Here is a 20,722-nt window from a genome sequence, read left to right as displayed (position 1 = left end):
GGGTTTAACTTTTTAAAGCTTTGCATCAGTAGACTTGATTAGCCTACTGTCTGCGTAGTCGGATCGATGCTACAAGCCACAGGCATTGGTATGTCACAGTGGTTATATTATAAACATCAGTTGTCATATAATTACGTCGTATATTATGCTTTTCGATGCGTATTTGTCTTTGCTATGCTCCCTTGTATTTGTAGTTCAGGGTTTGCAGTTGATGAAGTAACGGAGTCAATTTTCAAAATCTATATATTCTCAAGTTAATTTGTAAACAAACAAAAAACCGCTAAAATGACTTTCTTCTCTAGCATTTCGATAATTTGACCATGTTGATATGAAGCTTTTAGTTGTCACACCTTATAAACGAGGGGTTCTTAACCGGTGCCAAATTTACCCTTAAAGTTGAATGAAAAGATGCTCCGCTCTTTCTGCTTGTTCAAACAAATCACAGATATAAACGCAAAGCGATAGGCCTACCTATCATTATTGGAAGAAACCGGTCACAATAAAATAACCTGCTGTTTTACATTAATATTCATATTCCACTGACACTTAATTTCCTTTTCAACGTCAAATTTTATTTTCTTAAAGATATCGCTAAATGTTTTTACACAATCCTACTCGAGAAAATGAAAATACAGTTTTAATAATTTCCGAATTCAAACAAGTCCCTATCTGTGGATGCGGCCTATCGCTAACCTTGATTTTGATACCGCGAAGGTTAGAATCATAACAAAATCGCACCAAACAACCGCTCAAATAATTCCATGTAATGTAGAAATAGGAAATAAAAAACAAATTACGGTACTAAATTATAGTTTTACCTGCTTCAACTTGCAGTGTTAACGTGAAGGTAAGAAGACAACACAGATGTGAAGCTGCAGCACGGAACAAAAACTGCAGTAAACAACCATTCCTGCCATTCATGGCATTTTATTACATTTGACAAATAATACCACATGTGGCCATGTCAATTAAAATGCGCACCATAACCCGAAAGCCGGTTAATGCAATAAATATTGCTTATTCATACATACAAATAAGTGCTTTTTTCGAAATTAAATACAATTGTGGAAAATTTTCATTTGCGAAGTTGCACGTCATATTATTGCGGTATTGCGGATCTTAACCAAAGTGCTCCTAGCAAATACTATTCAGCCTCTTTCGCAAATAACATCAATCACGCTTGGTTCCATGGCTGCTGGTTCGATGCAGCGGTGCAAGCAACTTGATATGACTTCGTCTATGATAGTGTGGACGATGTTTTCGTCCGATACAAATCTCCACAAGTAAAGTTGCAAATACTGGCAATCAACCTAGTTAGCAACAGAATTATTACACGCAAACTACCACTAAATTAAATGTGTAATGTTAACATTCATTTGTTTCTTCTATTTTATAAACTTTATTGGTAGCACAACTGAAATGCTGAGGAGAAAAATTGGTGTCATCCAATCACAACCAAGTAATCAACAATTCGGTCACCTGCAGTTGTTGTAAACCAAACTTTCCGAAAGTTTTCATTCGAACGCATTCTAACAGTGTTTTTAACGATATCTTAATAACTCCGGTAAGAACAGAAGTGCGGGAGAATTCTACCGGGCCAAATACATCAACTCGTTCAGAGAAAAGTTTGTGGATATTGCTCAAAAGGCTGTTGTCCATGTTTGAGCTAAAATACAAACAGGTCGAAGACATTTACAGCACTTACAAAAACAACAAAGATGCTTAATAATACTATATATGTTTTCATTAACGGTTATATTAGTGCTGCAAAAAATAAGTTAAGATTTAATTTCCGCATACCTGGGTGCATATACACCCCAATGACCTCTTTCTCGTTGTCTAGAAACCGACGTTTGGTACGTCTGAGTCCGTTTGCTGCTGTCGCTGCTTCTTGCTTTTCTAGTTCCTTCTTCATACAAAGACCCAACCTGTAACAACGATTGTTATTGCTAGTTGCTACGCATTTGCAGTAATATCGTAATACTGGTTGAACAGCGCTCTACATCGATAACTAGCAACCAAAACTCTAAACGAAGTAAGCTTAATGTGTTAGGTTATAATTGTATTAAATTTTTCGCTATACTTTGTTATACGTAAGGCAACCAATCATTCGAACTAAAAATTTTAACCTTCGATTTTGTGGCGTTTTTGCTTATTAATTATTATTCCTTTTCGTTCATCGCATAGCAAACTTGACTGGTCCAAGCAAAACACATAACAGGCGAGTCACAGAGTCACAAGATAGTTTTGCATAAAAACTGTATGCCCTTAATTGCCAAAAGCTGTACGAATATTGGAGACTACATTTCATTTAACAGCGTTTTAAGTAGTTTTTTAGTCGTAAAAAGAGTTTTTGCGCCTCGCGCATTTTGGGCGAGATACATTTTAGAACCAGCCTTCAAACGTTTTTGCACCCTCCCGTCAATGCAATTCTAAATACGATCGCTAACTTTACTGTCAGGTGAAACAAGCCCGATGTTCTCCAATAAATTGACTTTACTTCTACCACCCAAAATTTTGCTGTTTGTAAAACAAGAAAAATACTTTTTGAAGCTTTTTGCGTCGAAAGTCTGGTGTCAAAATCGTCAAAGTTTATTTCGTCGATATATAATCACATTACCTGCTCAACAACGGCAACGCTATGTGCTTGGCAATAAGTTTAATTCTTTTTAAGTGTGACACAAAAACTCCGTAAAATTTTCACTCACACATTAATTTAAATTTAAGAATAAAATAGACAAAATATCTGAAAAAATGGTAGCATACGTTTCGTTTCCAATTTAAAACAATATTATTAATGCTGTATAAGATAGCGCAAGCATTTTATAATATTGCAGCCCAATGGTGTTTATGAGAAAAAGGCTGTAATTAAAAGGACTATTAATAAAACCAGTGTTACATACACACTGCTTGTTCCATTTTATGCAACATTGACACCATGCAATCAATACCTGCTGGTCGGTTTGTGTTATTTCTTCGACAACTCTTCGCATAACTGCACGGACCTGCCGAGGTTCGACGCATTTCAACCAATCACGAGCTTCGATACTGGTTCGTATCATGCGAGAAACGGACACTCCACTGCTTTGCACGTAACCTTCAAGCAGTTTTTGCGCAGTCTCACCAATTTCAGCAGTAAGACTGGTAATCTGAAACCAGGAGGATTTTTAAGTTATTTTGATTTGTTGATACACTCTCTTACTAAAAAGTTAATTAGCACAATACAACTAGTGCAAGATATTTTGGCGATCTATTGTAACTTACTATCACAATCTTAATATCAATATTGAGATTTACCACGAGTTTGCTAAAAGCATTGCAATTGCAGGTAAACACATGATTGTGTAAGGTTAACTAGTTTCGGACATACTTCTTTCTTTCGTCAAAGCATTGTTCAAAGGAATACGTGTAAATACTACTGTAAACTGTATACAAGGGCTTCATTCAAAAGTGAGCCTAACAACACAAAACATGTATTTACCAGGCGATTGTATTTCTTTTAGCAATGTAACCATTTCAACACTACCTACTGTGTTGAAATGGGTAGTGGTAGGTAGTGGTATTGGTATTTCAAAGGTAGTGGTATTTCAACACCTAATGTGTTGAAATACCACTACCTTTGCACGGTCATGCTTTAGCAGGACTTTAAACTGCGACTTACATCGGTCATACGGTCTTTGCTGGATATCAGGAATTGTTCGTCAGTGAGCGTTAATAAATAAGCGATCGTCGACTGCTCAAAATCGCGGCACAATTTTGATAATAGTAGTAACACAGTGGGAGGCGAAGCTACTAGCCTGGCAGCGCTGGACACATCACAGAAGCTACGCAACGTTCTACAAAGAAAAACAACAAAACATAAGCTATTATAATGATAATAAAGATTTAAACACATAGTTTCAGGTCAATTTATGTGTCTTCAAGTCAACAATCTGCAGACTATTTATTTTCGTTTCACATCTGAATTCTGATTCCATAATGGCTTTGACTGTCGCATATGAGGTGCTGTACATGTTGCATTTCAGCATATAATAAGCGAACGTTGTGGCAATAGTGCTGAGCCTACGAGTTTAGATTGAAATGTAAGTTACTCCTTGTCAACACCGAGTGATCAGAACTATAGGGATATGCCGAATCAAACGCGAATCCAAATATTTTGCATGAATACCGACCATTCTTGTTATTATCAAGACACCGAATCATTGTGTATTTAGTGGAAAGTAAGAAATCAATAGGAAACCGGAAGTTTTCGTTGGTATGATTAACTGCAAACGCAGTGGAATGATTACGAGAATTAGCCTATATTAGTAATTTGATATTAGGGAATAGCAGATAAATTGCTATATTCACCAACAAGGTGACAAGTTTAAAAATGATTACCTTGGCGCTTTGGTTTAGCGAAATTAGCAAAGTAGATTAGGATCGTATTTTTACCAGTTCAAGCCTTTTCCAATTAGGCAATTCATGGATGTGCCGTTAGAGTAATAATTAGGCTTTGACAATAACGGTGCGATTAAAGTCAGTCAATCATAAGTTTTAACGAATCGTGAAGATTTTAGCACATACTGTATCATAGTGGAATACTCTAGAACAAAGTTATAAAAAAGCCTGGTTAATTATGTAATAAATCGATGGGTATAAAATAGCAAAACAATCTCAATTTGACGTTTTTCATTCTTCTCTATGACTAAATTGTTATGTGTTGATTTGGTGTATCGATCTCTTTAAGTTTTGAGTAGTTGCAATTTGTGAAAAATACAAGGTATAAAATGTTCAACACATTGTTTTAATCTTATGATTGCTATTGTGTGGTATTACCTAAGGTGTATGAGCAAGCTTGTGTAAATGTAATCAAGCCTCCAGTAAGGAACAAGTCATTATAAGGATAATGTAAATTAGTCAGATAATAATTTAAGGTTTTTAATCAAATTAATCACGACTTTCTGATACTACTCTACAGGGGTGATGTCTTGAAAACCTCCTGATAAGGCATACAACATCTAGGTGGCTTCTAAGTTTTTGAAGCTCATTGGAGTCCTAAAGTTATCAACGCAGATATAAATAAATCCTCTTACTCGCTAATGTAGTGAACAAAATGGACAATAATTCCTTCCCTCACGTCCTCACAAGGAAATTCCTTCCTAAATATTTAAAAGCACTTTGAAACATAGCACTGATAACAAACTGACATCACATTTAATGTAAATGTCTTATAGCAAAATTGCTGTATACTGGTAACTAACAATAATTTGCCAAACCATTAGGTTTCATTTTTATAGTGAAACTTAAGTTAAAATGTTTGTACGTATATGTGTTAAAATTGATAAAAAGCAAAACATACATTCTATAATCAATTTATTCAATGTAAACAATAAACAATCAGTCATAATATTCAATGTTAGCAATAAATGAAAGTGTTATAAAAACTTCTCAAATGAATCGCCAGATACAACAATAAATAAAACCTAGCCATGGTAAAACCATGAAGATGAGTACCTGGTAGTAAAATGCGTACCTGAAGTAAGGTAAAGAAGCAAAATTGATATCTCTCACAGTAAACAATTGAACATCTGCGAGTACTGATTTAACTTGGTTAAGGAGAGCGGAAGCAGTAGAGTTTACAAGATCAAGCAGATTTAAACTGGCGGGAGATGATTTACCTAAAATAGAGCAGTTGAAAAATTAACCCTGTTTGAGGTTGCAAATCTGTAACAAATAATTAAAATCTTTGAACATTTTCATTCCTTGAAGAACATATTCGCAAGCAAGAAGACTTCATACCAGGTTCCACTTACGGAGGCATATGACTCAAAAAAATAACATTTTTCTGATTTTGTTAGACTTTTATGTAGGATTTTAAAAACCTGTTTAGACCAATGAGAAGGCTCCCCTAGCAGTTGGCGCATTTTAAAGTTCCAGGTTGCATGGAAAAATTGGATAGAAATTGGTATGAAAAAGTGGGAAATGCCCGTTTTTAGGCCCAAACATCCACTTTTGATTTTGGGCCTATGTAACGGGATATAGAGATATGTTATTTTTGCCATATTCCAGTATGAGATAGTATCAGGCAAGCCTAGTTCACATGCAAAACTTCAGCGATCCTTATAGAGCAATTTTCGAGTAATTGCATTTTTAATGATTTTACTACATATAGACATAAACAGAAATTGACCCTTTTGTGAAACCCATACGCCTCCTTAAGCTTTACTGCAAGCAAGTGAAGGTATCCGGGGGGGGGGGGGGGGGGGGTAATATAGAAGCTCTTCTACACATGGAAAATTATAAAATTATTTATTAGCTGAAAATTTGTAAACATGGGATAAGTCATTTCTCTGCATAAGACAGATGATTTTCGCTACAAGAACTTTGATAATAAGACACGTATAATTTACATAATATTGCCAGGCAGTAGAAACTAATACAGGTTACTGAAAAATGGTAATATTGAACTTACACTGCATGGAGAAAACTTGTGAAAGTAAATATCTTGTGCCTAACAAAAGCTCAAATGTAGTATGCAGACAGAAGCACACACTCAATTAAAAAATAAATAAAATCATGGCTGTGAAATTCTACAAATTTAGTAATTATGATGAAGCACCTGAAACAGTATTTGGAGCTGAAATTGTGTGACGAATATCTGTCAAACAGTCAGTAAAGAAATCTTTCAAAGCAAATCTATAGTGCTCGCAACGGGCTTTTATCATTCTGACAATAATTCCTTCTCCATGGACCATTATGTCAGAATCTGCTAGAATATTGGACGTTGCTTGTAACCTGTAATTTAAAGAACTTAATTTACAAACCAAAATATGAGTCCTATGCATTAGTCTGCAAATGCTCAAAAATACAGTCTGCATTACCTAAAGTTAACTTTGCATATAAAGATGTTTTAAAGTGAGGGGCAAGTCCAAAAACAGGTTGGCCTTAAAACAAAGAGTAGCTGCTTGCAAATATATCAGTGAAACGATTTTTACTAATAAGTATGTAATGGGTGGAGTTATTATATAGGTAATGGTTAAGCAGTTATTACTAAAATTGTATTGCAAATTTAGCCTCCTATTATGAGGAAGAGGGCGGTCATTATGACATCGCAATGTAAAAACAACGCTCGATGACTGGAGTATGTATTAAATATGGTAGTAGTGGTAGCCCAGCTAACCGCTACACATTAGTAAAAATCCCTTCAACAGTATATTTACTGACAAATACTCTTTGATTTAAGGCCAACTTGTTCTTGGACTTGCCCCACACTTTAAATCAAAGAGTAGTTGTCAGTAAACATACTGGAAAAACATTTGTACTAATATGTAGTGGTTAAGCATTTATTGCCATAAGTGGCAAAAAACGCATATTTATTTCTTAATTATGACGAAGATGGCGGTTTTTATTATGGCACATTAACAGAAACAGTAAGGGTAACTCAGGTTTCCACTTTCCAGTATGAATAGAAAGTTTTGTGTGGTCAACAAGTAAATAGTAATAGGTACAATAAAAGTGTACTTAAATGTATAACAAAAATATTTTGCGTTAAGTAAGCCTAAACTAGTTTACCGTTGGGGTATTTGTACCGGTTAATGTAGATTCTTCCCTACAATATGGTACAGTCTTGGCTGCTGCCTGTAGCCAAGACTGGTACAGGTAACTGCGGTAAAAACAAGAATGCTTTATCAGTTGAGGTACTGTGGTTTGTGACATTCCCATGCTGAAAAGAAACGTATTACCTGCCACTGATGGCAATTATTTCTTATGGAGAAGGTATTCAATCCAAAGTGCGTTAGATAGCCTATCATACCTAATATAAAACCCCGGTCTTCAAGCATGTTGTTTTCACAATGTGAAGGCATAATGGACCGCTCTCCTCATCATCATTTAACTGGAGGTCAAATTTGCGATACAATTTTGGCAGTAAGTGCTTAACCACTACATATTATTAAACATCCTTTCACCAGTATGTTTACTGACAAGTATTCTTTGATGTAAGGCTTGTTTTTGGATTTGCCCCTCACTTTAGGAACTTAATTTTCACAACTTTTAAATTGTTATAGGTCATTAAGTGAAGTTACTTACTAATGCTGATTTCTATTCAGAAGAATAAATGAATAAAATATTTTAATAAATACACACAAATACAATAGTTTTCACTAATCCTTCCTACTCATTTAATCCTAATCAAGGACAACATAGAATCACGATGAAATAGACCAAAAAAGCATGACATTGCCGATAGCATGATTTGGTTCTAAATAAAAAAATTTCACTCATGGGATCATCCAAAATCTTGAGTATTTGACATATGTAGCTGCTGAATTATGGATATGTTTGGATTTCCCATGCATTGAAAAATACTGAAGTACCAGTATTGTTGACTAAAGTTTTCTCTGCTGGAATGGGAGAAAAGAAAAACTGTATGGTCAAAGCAGCTGTGGATGTTAGTTTGAAACAAAATTGTTCTGGCATGGAAGCAAGTATTTAAAGTGTGATTGCAGATCTGTAGCAAAATAAGTACCGCTAGACCAGGGGTGGCCAACCAGTCAGAGACTAAGAGCCTCATTCTATACTGTTTTAACCGCAAAGAGCCACATCATACACAATATCATTTATGACGTTTTTTCTTATTACGTCATAATAGTGCGAGAAATATTGTTTCAGTTGCATCATCTTTATTCTGGGTCGAAATCTGATGTAATCAGTCATTATTTAGCAAATATCAATTGAACATTAGCCAGTAGAGATTACTTTTCTGTTTATCTGCCTAAAATGGGTAAAATGTGCTCTCTTTCGAAGGTTCAATATGAACGAAAGAGCCGCATAATACCAGGCAAAGAGCCGCGGGTTGGCCAGTCCTGCGCTAGACTAACTGACATTTATTTAAACAATGTCAACTTTCCTAGTTTCTTTTCCAGTCACTAAACATTCACCTTCTATAAAATCTATCCAAAGCACGAACCACCAAAGCATTATCACGCGACCGCTTTTCTAGAACCAGCCGATTTTCCACCAATGTAAAGTAAACTTGTAGTAAATCTTCAACAAACTTTGCGAGCTTCATGCTAGCAACCTTGCTTACCTCATCTGAAATCTGTCAGAAAAAATAAATGTAATTAAATGAAATTTTTAACAAAGTAAACAAGCTTTCAGGAGCAAAAATATATGTACAGAAGGTTATTAATTATTATTATTCTGGATACTTTAAAATCTGAAATTCTCACCATCGGTCAAAAATTACATAAATTAATTATGACATTATTTTCTTCAGTATCTATTTCAATGTATTGTATCCCATCAAGTTACATCAAAAACTTCATTTATCTGACACAAAGCACTAGGAACAAGTTCAGATTCGGACAGGATCTCACTGTATATACATTTTTGTGTACTGACATCTAAATAAATTTTGGGGTTTACAGTAATTATCAATAGAAAGGCATGACCTTAAGTTAGCCTACCTAACCGGTTCTTTCTATTCTAAAGTTTGATTTCAAACTAATACATACACTTTTTTACCTCAATATTTTAATAAAAACCATGCTTTGGTATACTGTAATAAGAACGTTTTATCAAAAATAATCAGTATACAGTAATATTTTATGATATTGCCTATTTTTGTCACACTGAGTTAATTTAAATAATCAGCTTAGTATGGGTTGACATTTTACACACTTTGAAGCGTAGAAAATTAATGGCAGGTCCTGAGTCATACTGCGATAGCTACATTTACTGTATAATGCTAGAGCAACCCTCTGAGTAGGATATCGTCTTTTGTCATTTTAAAATCAGCCTAGGTTCTATCCCATTTCCGTATACCCATATTAGTTTCTTATTAATTATTATAACATCACATACTAAGTAAAGTAAGCCAAAAACACAAAACGAATTAAAAGGTATAATAATTAAATTATTCTAAATAACCGTTATATTTCAGCATGATGAATACATAGATACTGTACAGTGTACATTTATTGACTACAATTTTGATGTGATATGCTACTGTGCTTGGTTATGGTGGATAAGAATAATTCATAATTGTAATTTGTGATGCATTGCTAACGTAATTGTGTAATTCCTTTCTACTTTACCCCAAAGTAAATGACGCAGCCTTTTTTGAACTTTCCAATGGAGTGAGTATCAAGCGCACTATAAAGCAAGCGCAATCAAAACAGATTTTTTGCAAACCCAAGAAGCCAGAAATTACGTGGAAATTGTCATAATGCTACTCGCCTGATTAAAAAAATCATGGGTAAGTGGGTCGTAAATTTCAATTGTTAAGTATAAAAAAATCTTGCCACTCAGACCGTAACTTAGAAACAGTCTATGGGACTTGTTGTATATTTCAAATACTACACTTACTTAGTACATCTTGTGCCCATCAACGTTTTGCATTAAAAACCATGAAAAAGTAACGTTTGATGTTATACCTTGACACACAAGCCTAGCCACCCTAGCCTAGTTATTGGAAAAAAGTTGTCTTTGTATAGACAGCACTGGGTGAGGATTTATAGCAATTGTTAATGTGTAAGTGGCAGTAATAAATTAATGAAACACAGGAGCAGTAATAATACAAAATCAACAAAATTTAACCTTGTTGCTATTGATTCGTTACACTCGTATTGCTACATTCGGTTCTTCTTGCTTTTTTGTCAGACATTGTATTCTTTAGAGTGTTGAAACATATATAGAAGTAAAGTAAATTTACTTACAAATAGTGGTGTCATTTGACCAACCATTGCAGAGGACATGGCAGTAATTTCGATCTGTTTTATGAACAAATTTTCATATGCAGTGATGGTTAATGAAAGATTACTTAAAAATCCATTGCTTCCACGATCAATAAATTCAAGTACGTCTATATATAATCCACCTGAAATAAAAATTAACATAATAATAAACAAACTGAAGTCTTTAGCGGAAGGTGAAGCTTTATAGCCAAAACAAGTAGTTGAGATGCTTTGGGTGAGGAAATTTTATCCACATTCACAAAGGCATTGCGCATATTAAAATAAACATTTACTCAGGTCAAAACCCACCAAACGAGACACATCAAAATGTCAAAAAGTTAACTATTACATTCTTAATCTATTCAGAAGGGATTCAGTCAAACCACAATTGATGTCGTCGCAGTACCTTTCATCAGTATTCATGACGAGCCAATCCGAATCATAAACAGATTACAAATGCTACAATGTAAATAATTGGTGTCAAACGTCTGCCAAAAGCAACGTTGATGGTCCATGATTTTCAACGACACATCGGACTGAGTTAATTAATTCGCATATAATTTTGTTGCTTTCAGGATAAGGGCATTATTTATCGCACAGATGGTATTAGAGTAGTTCAGCTATTGAGATATAAAATACTTTTGAGCAGGTATTAGGTCTGGTATATAAGCCCCTCCCATTTTATGGCCCAATATTTTTGCTATAGATGAGGGTTTACAATGATAAACCTTTGTTTTTAAGTGCTTTTCACAGAATTTTTACCGGCCTTCCAAAATATACAACCACCCATAGGACTCTCCATAGTGAAGAGCTTCCTTACCTCTAACCCTAGTTAAGAGAGTTTACAAGCTAACAAGTTTTGTTTGAAGATGCCTGGGAAACAAAAATATTTCAAGAGGGAACATTTTTTTATCGACATCTCATAAGGTTGTCTTCATGCTGTGGCTGTGGCTGTGGCATTAAGGAATAAAAGAATTTAGAAAAGTATTCAAAATTCTGGAAGCGGTTTAACTATTTGAATCTGAAAATTTTTCTGAATTGCCTATCCTTAAGTCTGAGCTTGTCTACTGTATACACAACATATTCCATTCAAAATATATTCAGTACATTATACATACCATCACTGCTTGCATTTGCGCTTTTATCAACAGTTGCTTTATCAACTTTTAAGTAAGATTCCAGTTCCTACAAAATGCAGAAAATTGATGCTAATAATTAAATGACAATCCAGCTTTAAAAAGCATTAGTTAATGAAGCAGCCTATCAATGGAATTCATAATATTCTCACTGCCAACTATAATACATGATAGTGTTCAACAGGCAAACAATAAAGTTTTTGTTTTTACTACTTCTGAATAACTGCTCAAGACTACTGGTACACATTTTTTCAAAATGATAAGTCAAACTTAGTAACTATGATTCCAAACATAAATATTGCATGACCAGTTTCAAGGCTTTTTGCACTGCTCACACTGAGCACTTTTCATTCACAACAAAGCAAGATAAACTTTCTGCAGTTTAGTATTAGAAGCTTCTATTTCAGGAATAAAAGTGCATCTAAAAAACTTCTCAGCGTCGGCTATTTCTATATCAGGAATAAGCAAATTACCTAGATCACTGAACGTAGGTCAACGGATTTGTTGCATTTTATAAGCAATGGCATATTTCCACATTCCAATGTTCAATTCATGTATGCATGCAGATGGAGATATCCAAAACAGATATCTTTCTGTCTTAGACAGGGATTTCAAACTTTTCAACAGCACCCCTTTGTTTCATTGGGGCATTTTTCATATCCTTTTGATAGCGTAGTGGAAAACAGGCAACTGCGCCTGCCTCGCTTACCTTTAAAAACATTTGTTTTAGAGGTAAGCAAGGAAATTTATCAAAGGCTTTCCCCATTTACAAACGGGCATACAAATTGCTTTGCACTTAGCCGAAGCTTTGTGCAAGCTTCCAAATTGCAACTAATTTTTGCTAAATAAAACATTACTAGGGTTGGAATTGTTTTTTGGAAGCAAGCCAATGGTTGACGGTGAGGCGCAAGTCCAAAAACAAGTTGATCTTATAGGAAAGAACACTATTAACAAAAATTCACCTCTGATAGAAAGCCTGTTTGTCAGCTAGTAGTTTGGCGATACTAAACATTTTGTAAAATAATTTCTAAATAAAAAATAATTAACCTGACAATGCAAATTTGGTAAAATAAGAAATTTAAAATAGTTGCAAGTGTTGCATCAAACCCGACGTAAAGTTACGTAATTGGTAATGTAATTAAGTCTAATATTCCACATTATTACGAGCAAACCGGCTTGTCACAGCTTGCTCAATGATGCTAGAATTGTTTTTGGAGAACACTGTCCATAAAAAAAACGAAATAAAAAACAACAGTAAGCAAGGCAGCATGTATCATATCATAGTAATATGTTTTATTTAGTTGAAAAGTAGTCATGTGCCTCACATAGACCCTATAGGCACATCACATGGCCAAGTGCTTTTCTGTTATCAGGGTAGAACGAATGGACTTGAGTTTCTTAAATGAAATAAAATTCATTGGATTTTTTATTGTTAAAAAAGGGTACGAGTACGAGTGGTACGACCAAAGCCTCTTATTTACACAGCTGAAGAAGCAAGCTCAAGCTCGAGTTATAATTAACTTTTGAGATGCCATCGTATTCTGCTTTTGTAATACCATTGAGGTTAATACGGTTCTGCCTGCCAAAATTAAATTAGATTTGGTATTAGCAGTATATTGACTCAACAGAACATACTGTAAATAAATTAGGATGGTCATGCAGCGGAAAGAACTGTAAACTCTTGAAGCGAATTCACTTTACTGCAATCGTACATACTACAACAACAAAAGTGTGTAATAAAAACAACAACACATTTTTCTCTGATTTAAAGCAAAAAAAAACTATGGATCAATTAACAAAATTTAGGCTTAGATCGATGTGAAAACTTCCCTTGTTGAAGCAGTAACGTTATAATCATTCATAAATCGTATTTGTAGACAAATAGTGCAAATTATTCATATGAACACGAATACTGCTAATTTGTCATTATTCACCGAATATATATATTCAGCTTCGTAGCGGCACATCCCAACTAATTTGTTAAATGATTAAAATAGTACAAACCTAAAAGACTTGTTTTTTTACAATTTTGTATTTATAAGTTATTTCAATTTGACTTCAAAACACTCACTTGCAAATCTTCATCTAGTTTGTGTTTTGCATGTTCTAAATAGTCTTCACATAATAGATCTGAAACATAATTTTAAAAAACACAAAATTTCAGACTCTAGGAAAATAGCACAAAGCAACTCACTGATAGTCTATGGTTTATGTTTCTTTTTACCTGCAGGTTCACCAAGCCTTAACAAAAGACCAACACAGTCTGCCAGCTGCTGTGCACTTGAATCCTATACAGATGCAAGCGTAATTAAAATCTTATCTACACAGCAGCAAAAAAATGCTATGTGTGGTGTTCCTTACATAGGTACACTTAGCCTACAACAAACTACTTTAATTTCACCTTATCATAAAAAGTTTTTTTTAGTTCTGTAATAATTTCTGCAACGATTTTACTGCAGTCCTGCTCGATTCCACTGAATGATTCCATGTGCTGGTAATGCTGTAGGACAGTCTTGGTGCGCAAATAGTAAGATACTCCCGCAGCATATGATTTTGTTGCCAGACATTTTTTCAGACGAGAAGGTAATTCAAATAAAAATTGCAGTTTCTTTAACACTGAGTGTACTCCAACAAGCTTGTTAATTTGCTGGCGATTTCCCTATTATATTAAAGACAAATTCTGTGGTCATATGGTCAGTAAATACTAATCATGATCTAGACCAGGCGTCACCAAACTTTTTTCACAAAGGGCCAGATAATCATGAAAACTGGCCATCGCGACTCAAATTCCCACTTTTTTCAAAAGGCAGCCACACAATAAGCTCATTTGTGATTCAGTGAGGCGGGCCAGACAAATTAATCTTGCGGGCCATAGTTTGGTGACCCCAGATCTAAACCTATAACTACCAGTTTGTATCAATTTTCAATAGCAAAGTATAATGGAAACTGAAAATTTTATAAAACCTAGTGACCTAGTTTTCTTTATGCTGCTTGTATAAATAATCCTAAAACTCTTTAAAAAACAATATTAATTTTGATTTAACTTTGTACCCACCATAAAATCAAAATGTGAATATCTAAATTTTTTTAAATTTACCTGCATAGTGGAAGAAATTTGTGAGTTTAGATGAGTAATGGCTGCCATGTTACTGGTGAGCTTAACCATTTCCTTTTCCATTTCTCGAAAATCTCTCTTCATGGTGCGAATGGTGTCAGTTGCACTGATAAATTTGTTGTAATTTTCATATACCAATGTCTATACAAATAAATAGTTTTATTAAACAACAAAAAACGATACACAGTTTTATTATCTATTTCTTCTTATAAAGCACAAAATTCATATCATAGAATAAATTACAGGGAATAAATCTGCAGATTATATAAGTTACAAAACAATTTTATCAAATTCCAACTTCACTCAACCTTATACTAATATTTCCTTACACAAGTGACAGTGCTAAAGTGACATAACCACACAATCACAAATCCATATGTAATCCACACGTTTTTATCATACGATCAAAGTCTAAATTAGCATAGAAAAGCATGCTTACTTGCATGTCACTGTCCAATGTACGAATTTGTTTTGCCATATCATTTTCAGCCTCCATTAACTCTGCCAAACTTTTTTCCTAAATTCAATAAAAAATAAGAACTATGTATTGAGAATGTAGTCGAGCAAACAACAGAAAAATGCTTGATCAACAATAAATTTTAGAAACATATGAAAACCAATACATAGATAACAGTAAACAGAAGAGAAAGATTGGCAAGGGCACTTTATTCTTGTAAGCTAAACTGAAGACTTTTGCAGACTCATACGCAGCATTTCCTCCCAAGGGGAGCTCAAGTGCAAAATGAGGTGATCTAAACAAGTGTGTGCAAACAAAAGTATCGAAAATCAGAGAGTATACATAGCAGAGGTGAGAAATCAGTAAACCAAGGCCCGCATTACTATCCTGCTCTAAATGTGTGTTTTGGAGACTATTTTGGCGAGCGTTGAATCAGTGAACATACATTGCTATCTCATTATGGGCTCTAGCAACATTAAGTAGCCGGCTGTGTACAGTACAACGTGTTGTGTTACTATGATGTGCATAGGCGCCAAACTTTCTAAATTCCAGTGCGGGTCTTCACACAATATTGGGGATTTCCCTAATTTAAGAAACAGTTGAACGACTTATTTTTGTAATGTGGAGTATATACGATTTTATCTCAAAATTATAATTAATGTTAAAACAGTGGTAAGAGATAATGGAAAGGAATCAAAGTTTATAACACGTGACCTGATCTGGCCGTAAGATTCCAAGAGTTGCTTTACAGAATAACATAAATGTATCTGTATGTGTTTTGTGGTTTGTAAAGTAAAAGGCAATGGTTGGTTAGTTTTCAAACTTTTTCAATTGTTAACGTTGCGTAATAATAACGATTATAGCTTCATTGTCATTCACTAAATGCAAGAAATTCATTGCGTGACTTTTAATAATAACACTAAAAACAACAAGACAGGCGCACAATGACAGAAATGAAACCCGGGGATTCATTGCGAGTTCTACACTGGAACTAGCAATACACCTTTTTTGGCACAAGACTCGCCGTCGACAACTCATGCATCCTGTTGCATGGTACTGAAAATGGCATTGTAAATAAAGGCAATATCTCCTGTGCAAACAATACAATAGTAGGTTGATAAATGATTCCTGCTATGCGGTAGGCTGGTGGCTTTACAATCGGCATCATAACTTAACTCCTTTAATTGCGATAATTGACAAAACCATGAAATAAAAGCTGAAGATTACCCCAAAATGTCATTTAGCTATCTTTGATTTTGGTATGTGATGTATTGGTATTGGTGATGTATGATGTGGTGGTGTGATGTATTGGTATGTTACGCAGAGATTATTGTTATGATGTGCTAATAGCTACGAATACGAGAGCAATTCTCAGACACAGATGTTTGTGCAGCAATCAATAGTTGAGTCTTTTATTCGCATACATCGTATTCTTCTGATAAAGTAATCGTGAAGGTCAGATAGTATTGTTCCGTTGTCAAACTATCCAGAAACAAACCAGTTTAACTTAACTCAGACAAGACCATTAAGAAATTAGGTACATATATATTGCCATATGGCGAGCAACCATAGATTGGCTTTAAGTCCCGTGGCAGCATCTAGGTAATACTTTCAAGATAATTTACCAACCTGTTTAAGCTTCTTTAAATAACGATCAGCCTGAAAAGTGGGGCTGTCAATATCCAAGGGATTAAAATTGCTTTGGTCTTGTGGCAAATCAGTTGCATAGTACATCTTAAGCATGTTTTTGTGAGATTGTCGTGAATTGTTACCAACTACATCCATTTCAGTTTTAGGCGTAGTCATTATAAAGTATACTGATAAATGCTAAACTTACACATGAAAAAAAGATTAAAAATATTCAAGTCTGGTCAGCAGGGATAATCGCTGAACAGCTACAACTACAAACGTGGGGAAACTAATGGACACAGGTCCAATTCAACGCACAGTAGTGTGAAATCCTCAATAATTTGCATAAATATAGCAGCATCTCAACTAAAACTACTATAACATCTTTTCTTTTCTGTAAGTTATTTTGTGTTTGAAGGAATTTTTTTCAGTAAGCGTCAACTTTTGAAGCATTTAGCAAAGAAGGTAAAAAAATCTGTCAAAATCGGAGGAATTTTTGCATTTCAAACTTGCCTTCTTTCTACAGTATGCATATGATCCTAAGCTGAGAAGATGCTAGAAGTAAAGAGGCAAAAGCAAACTAGAGCTGTCCACTATTCAGAGCTGAGCAACCGCTCTTTTTAACAATTCAAAGATATTTTCACTCTGGTGTAAATTTTCCTGGTAGAACTTGCGTCTAACTGTACCATATAATAGATGTTATGAAATGTTATGCAATCCAAAGTTGAAGAGTTTTGTTTTGATCACACAACATGTCATGAATAAGATTAATTAATATGAATAATATTATTAACAACTAACAAAAGTCAATGAAAATTGTCAACCTACTTTGATTCTTTTTTAAGTTGCAACCGTTCTGTGCATCAGATTTCACTCAGCTGAGTAGCATATCATTATCACAACATAGCAATGACAAAATATCGAAAGGATGTTGACTAGTTTTTATTTTACAGCATCCTGGATCCTAAGCAATGGTTTTTCTCAATATGTTATCACATTACATGGTCAGTGTAGCATATGACGTGAAATGCGTTACAAGAGTTTGCGTGGCAATATCCTTTCGATATTTTGTCATTGCTATGTTGTGATAATCATATGCTACTCAGCTGAGTGAAATCTACAATCTGATGCCGAAAATACTAGTAATTAATAAAAAAATCAAAGTGAGTCAGCAATTTCTGTTGTTAAGTACCCGAATAGGTGATCGAAAAAATCTTGCAACTCAAGCCGTAACTTGGAAAGTGTCTATACTATTTTTAAAGCAGTCAAAAAATTAAAAATTTTTTTTTCATGCAACCGCTTTTGTCAATTTTGTGTGTTCACAGCGCTGGTAGCACAAAAAAGGGGAGCGAGCAAATAACCCTTAAAAAATAGCGCGCTTGTGGTTTTATTCTTTGTTTACCTAAACAGAATGTCGCTCTTGAGATTGCTCCTAAAAGAAGGAGCGCGTTAAAAATTGACTTTGCAAAGATGTTCAGCTACTAAAATTACTTCTGATGCGTTAAAAGAAGTTAAGCTGTCACTATTTCATTGGAAAAAATCATACGTTTAAAGCTACTTTCCACGGTTTCTTGTAACCTAACTTAAACGTTATAATGTAGTAACCTAAACTCTTTCTACTAATCTAAAATTTACTTCAATTAAACCTACTTTTTGCATGCCATCATACCAATCCACTCATTCTCCTAACCTAACCGCCTATCTTTAACAATAGGCTGTGTTACCTACTTACGATGAAATAACCACTCTGTAGAATTTATAGGATCGATTGCTATTATTTGCTATTTTCTTTTTACTGAAGTAGATGGCTGTGGAGAAATTTCTTATAGTGCATTGTATTTAAACTTTGAATATACTATGTAGAACGTACTATACTGTGTAGAATATAAAAACGTCCATTTTGATAATAAACAAGCATTGTATTATAGTTCAAATAATGTGTAATGGAAAATGGGTATATATGGCACCTGAACTTGAGAGGTTGACCCACTTCACTACAATCAGTACTTGTAATGTTTATTTGAAATGTTTATTGCGGGTAATAATATATGAGTCTCATGACGTCGTTGTCTGCTTTTCTCACCCACAGATTTAATTGTTCACCAAGTAATGCCATGCATCATTGACACAATGCTTCGCAAAGCAGACATCCGAAAACAAGAATTCTACACTATATTAGATCTGTATACTATAATATCCCTTTATTATCACAAATGTAACTCGAAAAATTGTGTTTAAGTTATAACCAACCACAGCAAGGCCCAATAATAAACTGTACGCTCATACAATTTCCTGTCTTATGCAATGATGTGCATGATTTTCATAAAGTAAGTACGCCTATAAGCATTCACCTGCTCTGTATCATCCTTTGCTGGGTCGGTTTTAAGCCGATTTCTAAAACGCCTGGTCACTGCTATAGACTTATGTACCCCTTTAGAGCTGGGCTTCTCAGACTTTTTGGCTCTGCGACCCCATTTTAGAAAAGACATTTCTATGCAGGCCCTTAAGGGATATGATGTTACACGTTAATGATGTTAAAACAATAAACGTCCAATTACAAATCTCAAGTGGTATTTTTGTCTCTGGCAAAACCATACATGTGCACACAATCCACCGAAGTACAGTTGCTATAGCCTACAGTAATAAAATAACCGCGTAATGGAAACAGTAAAGCAAATAAAAAATTAACAAAAAACAATGCAATCTATAAAAATTAAATTTGTTTCACGACCCAAAAATTACATTTTGTTTGGGGTCGAGACCCACAGTTTGAGAAGTCCTGCTTCAGAGCATCAGCTAAAACCTGGCACCTGGAGTCCTGGACACGGATCCGCGGATCGTCAATGGACGGTTTTCAGGGTAAATTTTAATCACTGGTTTCGAGATCGTCCAATGAATACTTGAAAATGGACGATTTTTGCGTAAGCGTCCATGAACGATTTTGGGGTACGCTTGGATAGCGGATATGAGAAAAGCGTCCATGGATAGGCTTATAATCTCCTGCGCTTATAGTTATAATAGTTATTACATCATTGGCGATTACGTATTTATCACGACGTTAGACGCTGTGCCCTGATATATATGTGATTATCACTAATCATGTTTCCTGTGTGGAATATTTTTGGCGCTTGCAGTTAGACCAGTGATTCCCAAACTGTGTGCCGCCACAGATTCTCAGGTGTACCGCGAATATTTTTGGAATTTTGGAAAAGAACTGTATAAATATTTAAAATAAGGCATGCAGACAAGCATATGCGACTTAAAAGCTTTCTAGCTGCTTCAATAGCTGAGAAATAAGCACATGTGACGATGAAACCAATTATGGCATTGTCGATAGAGTAGGGTAATTTTTTAAAGCAACATTTCTTCTCTTGTAAGTGTGCCGCGAGCGTTTTCTAATTTTTCTAGTGTGCCACAAGCTGAAAAAGTTTGGGAACCACTGAGTTAGACAATCAATTACATATTGAATTTGATGTCCAGTCTAGTTTTGCAGTGATTATTTTACTTCTTGTTTGCTATTGAAGTTTGACATGTATTGTTTATAGATAAAGAGGACCTTGACGAGTTTTGTGTACAGTGTACGCTGTTCGAAAACGGCATCACAGAGCACTACATAGGTAAATGATTTTCGCCGGAAATTGTTCAATCTAATGTCATATAATTAGCC

The 20,722-nt window shown here is 34.7% G+C and overlaps 1 protein-coding gene across 3 annotated transcripts; it reads right to left on the bottom strand.

Annotated features, from left to right (window-relative positions):
* Positions 1 to 749: 749 nt before the first annotated feature.
* LOC143462598 (vacuolar protein sorting-associated protein 51 homolog) lies at positions 750 to 20,080 on the bottom strand. Of its 3 annotated transcripts, XM_076960825.1 has the most exons (18): positions 19,798 to 20,080; positions 19,407 to 19,557; positions 15,409 to 15,486; positions 14,952 to 15,110; positions 14,256 to 14,513; positions 14,079 to 14,142; positions 13,926 to 13,984; positions 11,837 to 11,903; positions 10,701 to 10,861; positions 8,922 to 9,082; positions 6,602 to 6,777; positions 5,516 to 5,660; positions 5,076 to 5,141; positions 3,662 to 3,836; positions 2,952 to 3,149; positions 1,801 to 1,928; positions 1,480 to 1,666; positions 750 to 1,310 (listed from the first exon to the last, which is right to left on the bottom strand). In XM_076960825.1, coding segments are annotated over exons 1-18 (2,397 nt in total). In that variant the 5' UTR covers positions 19,800 to 20,080; the 3' UTR covers positions 750 to 1,148. The 3 variants fall into 3 exon arrangements, with proteins under 3 accessions (XP_076816940.1, XP_076816941.1, XP_076816939.1); XM_076960826.1 differs by lacking the exon at positions 19,407 to 19,557 and having other exon boundaries at positions 19,798 to 20,074; XM_076960824.1 differs by lacking the exons at positions 19,407 to 19,557; positions 19,798 to 20,080 and adding an exon at positions 17,056 to 17,276.
* Between the last annotated feature and the right edge of the window lie 642 nt (positions 20,081 to 20,722).

This window comes from Clavelina lepadiformis, chromosome 6, assembly GCF_947623445.1.
Source record: "Clavelina lepadiformis chromosome 6, kaClaLepa1.1, whole genome shotgun sequence".
Lineage (NCBI taxonomy): Eukaryota > Metazoa > Chordata > Ascidiacea > Aplousobranchia > Clavelinidae > Clavelina > Clavelina lepadiformis.
This window is presented reverse-complemented; position numbering and strand designations above follow the sequence as displayed.

Coding starts and splice junctions, on each gene's coding strand:
- LOC143462598 (XM_076960824.1), bottom strand. CDS start 17,232: ATGACTACGCCTAAAACTGAAATGGATGTAGTTGGTAACAATTCACGA. Junction 15,487..17,055: donor ATTTAAAGAAGCTTAAACAG/GTTGGTAAATTA, acceptor TATTGAATTTAG/GAAAAAAGTTTGGCAGAGTT. Junction 5,142..5,515: donor GCTTCTTTACCTTACTTCAG/GTACGCATTTTA, acceptor TTAAATATTTAG/GAAGGAATTTCCTTGTGAGG.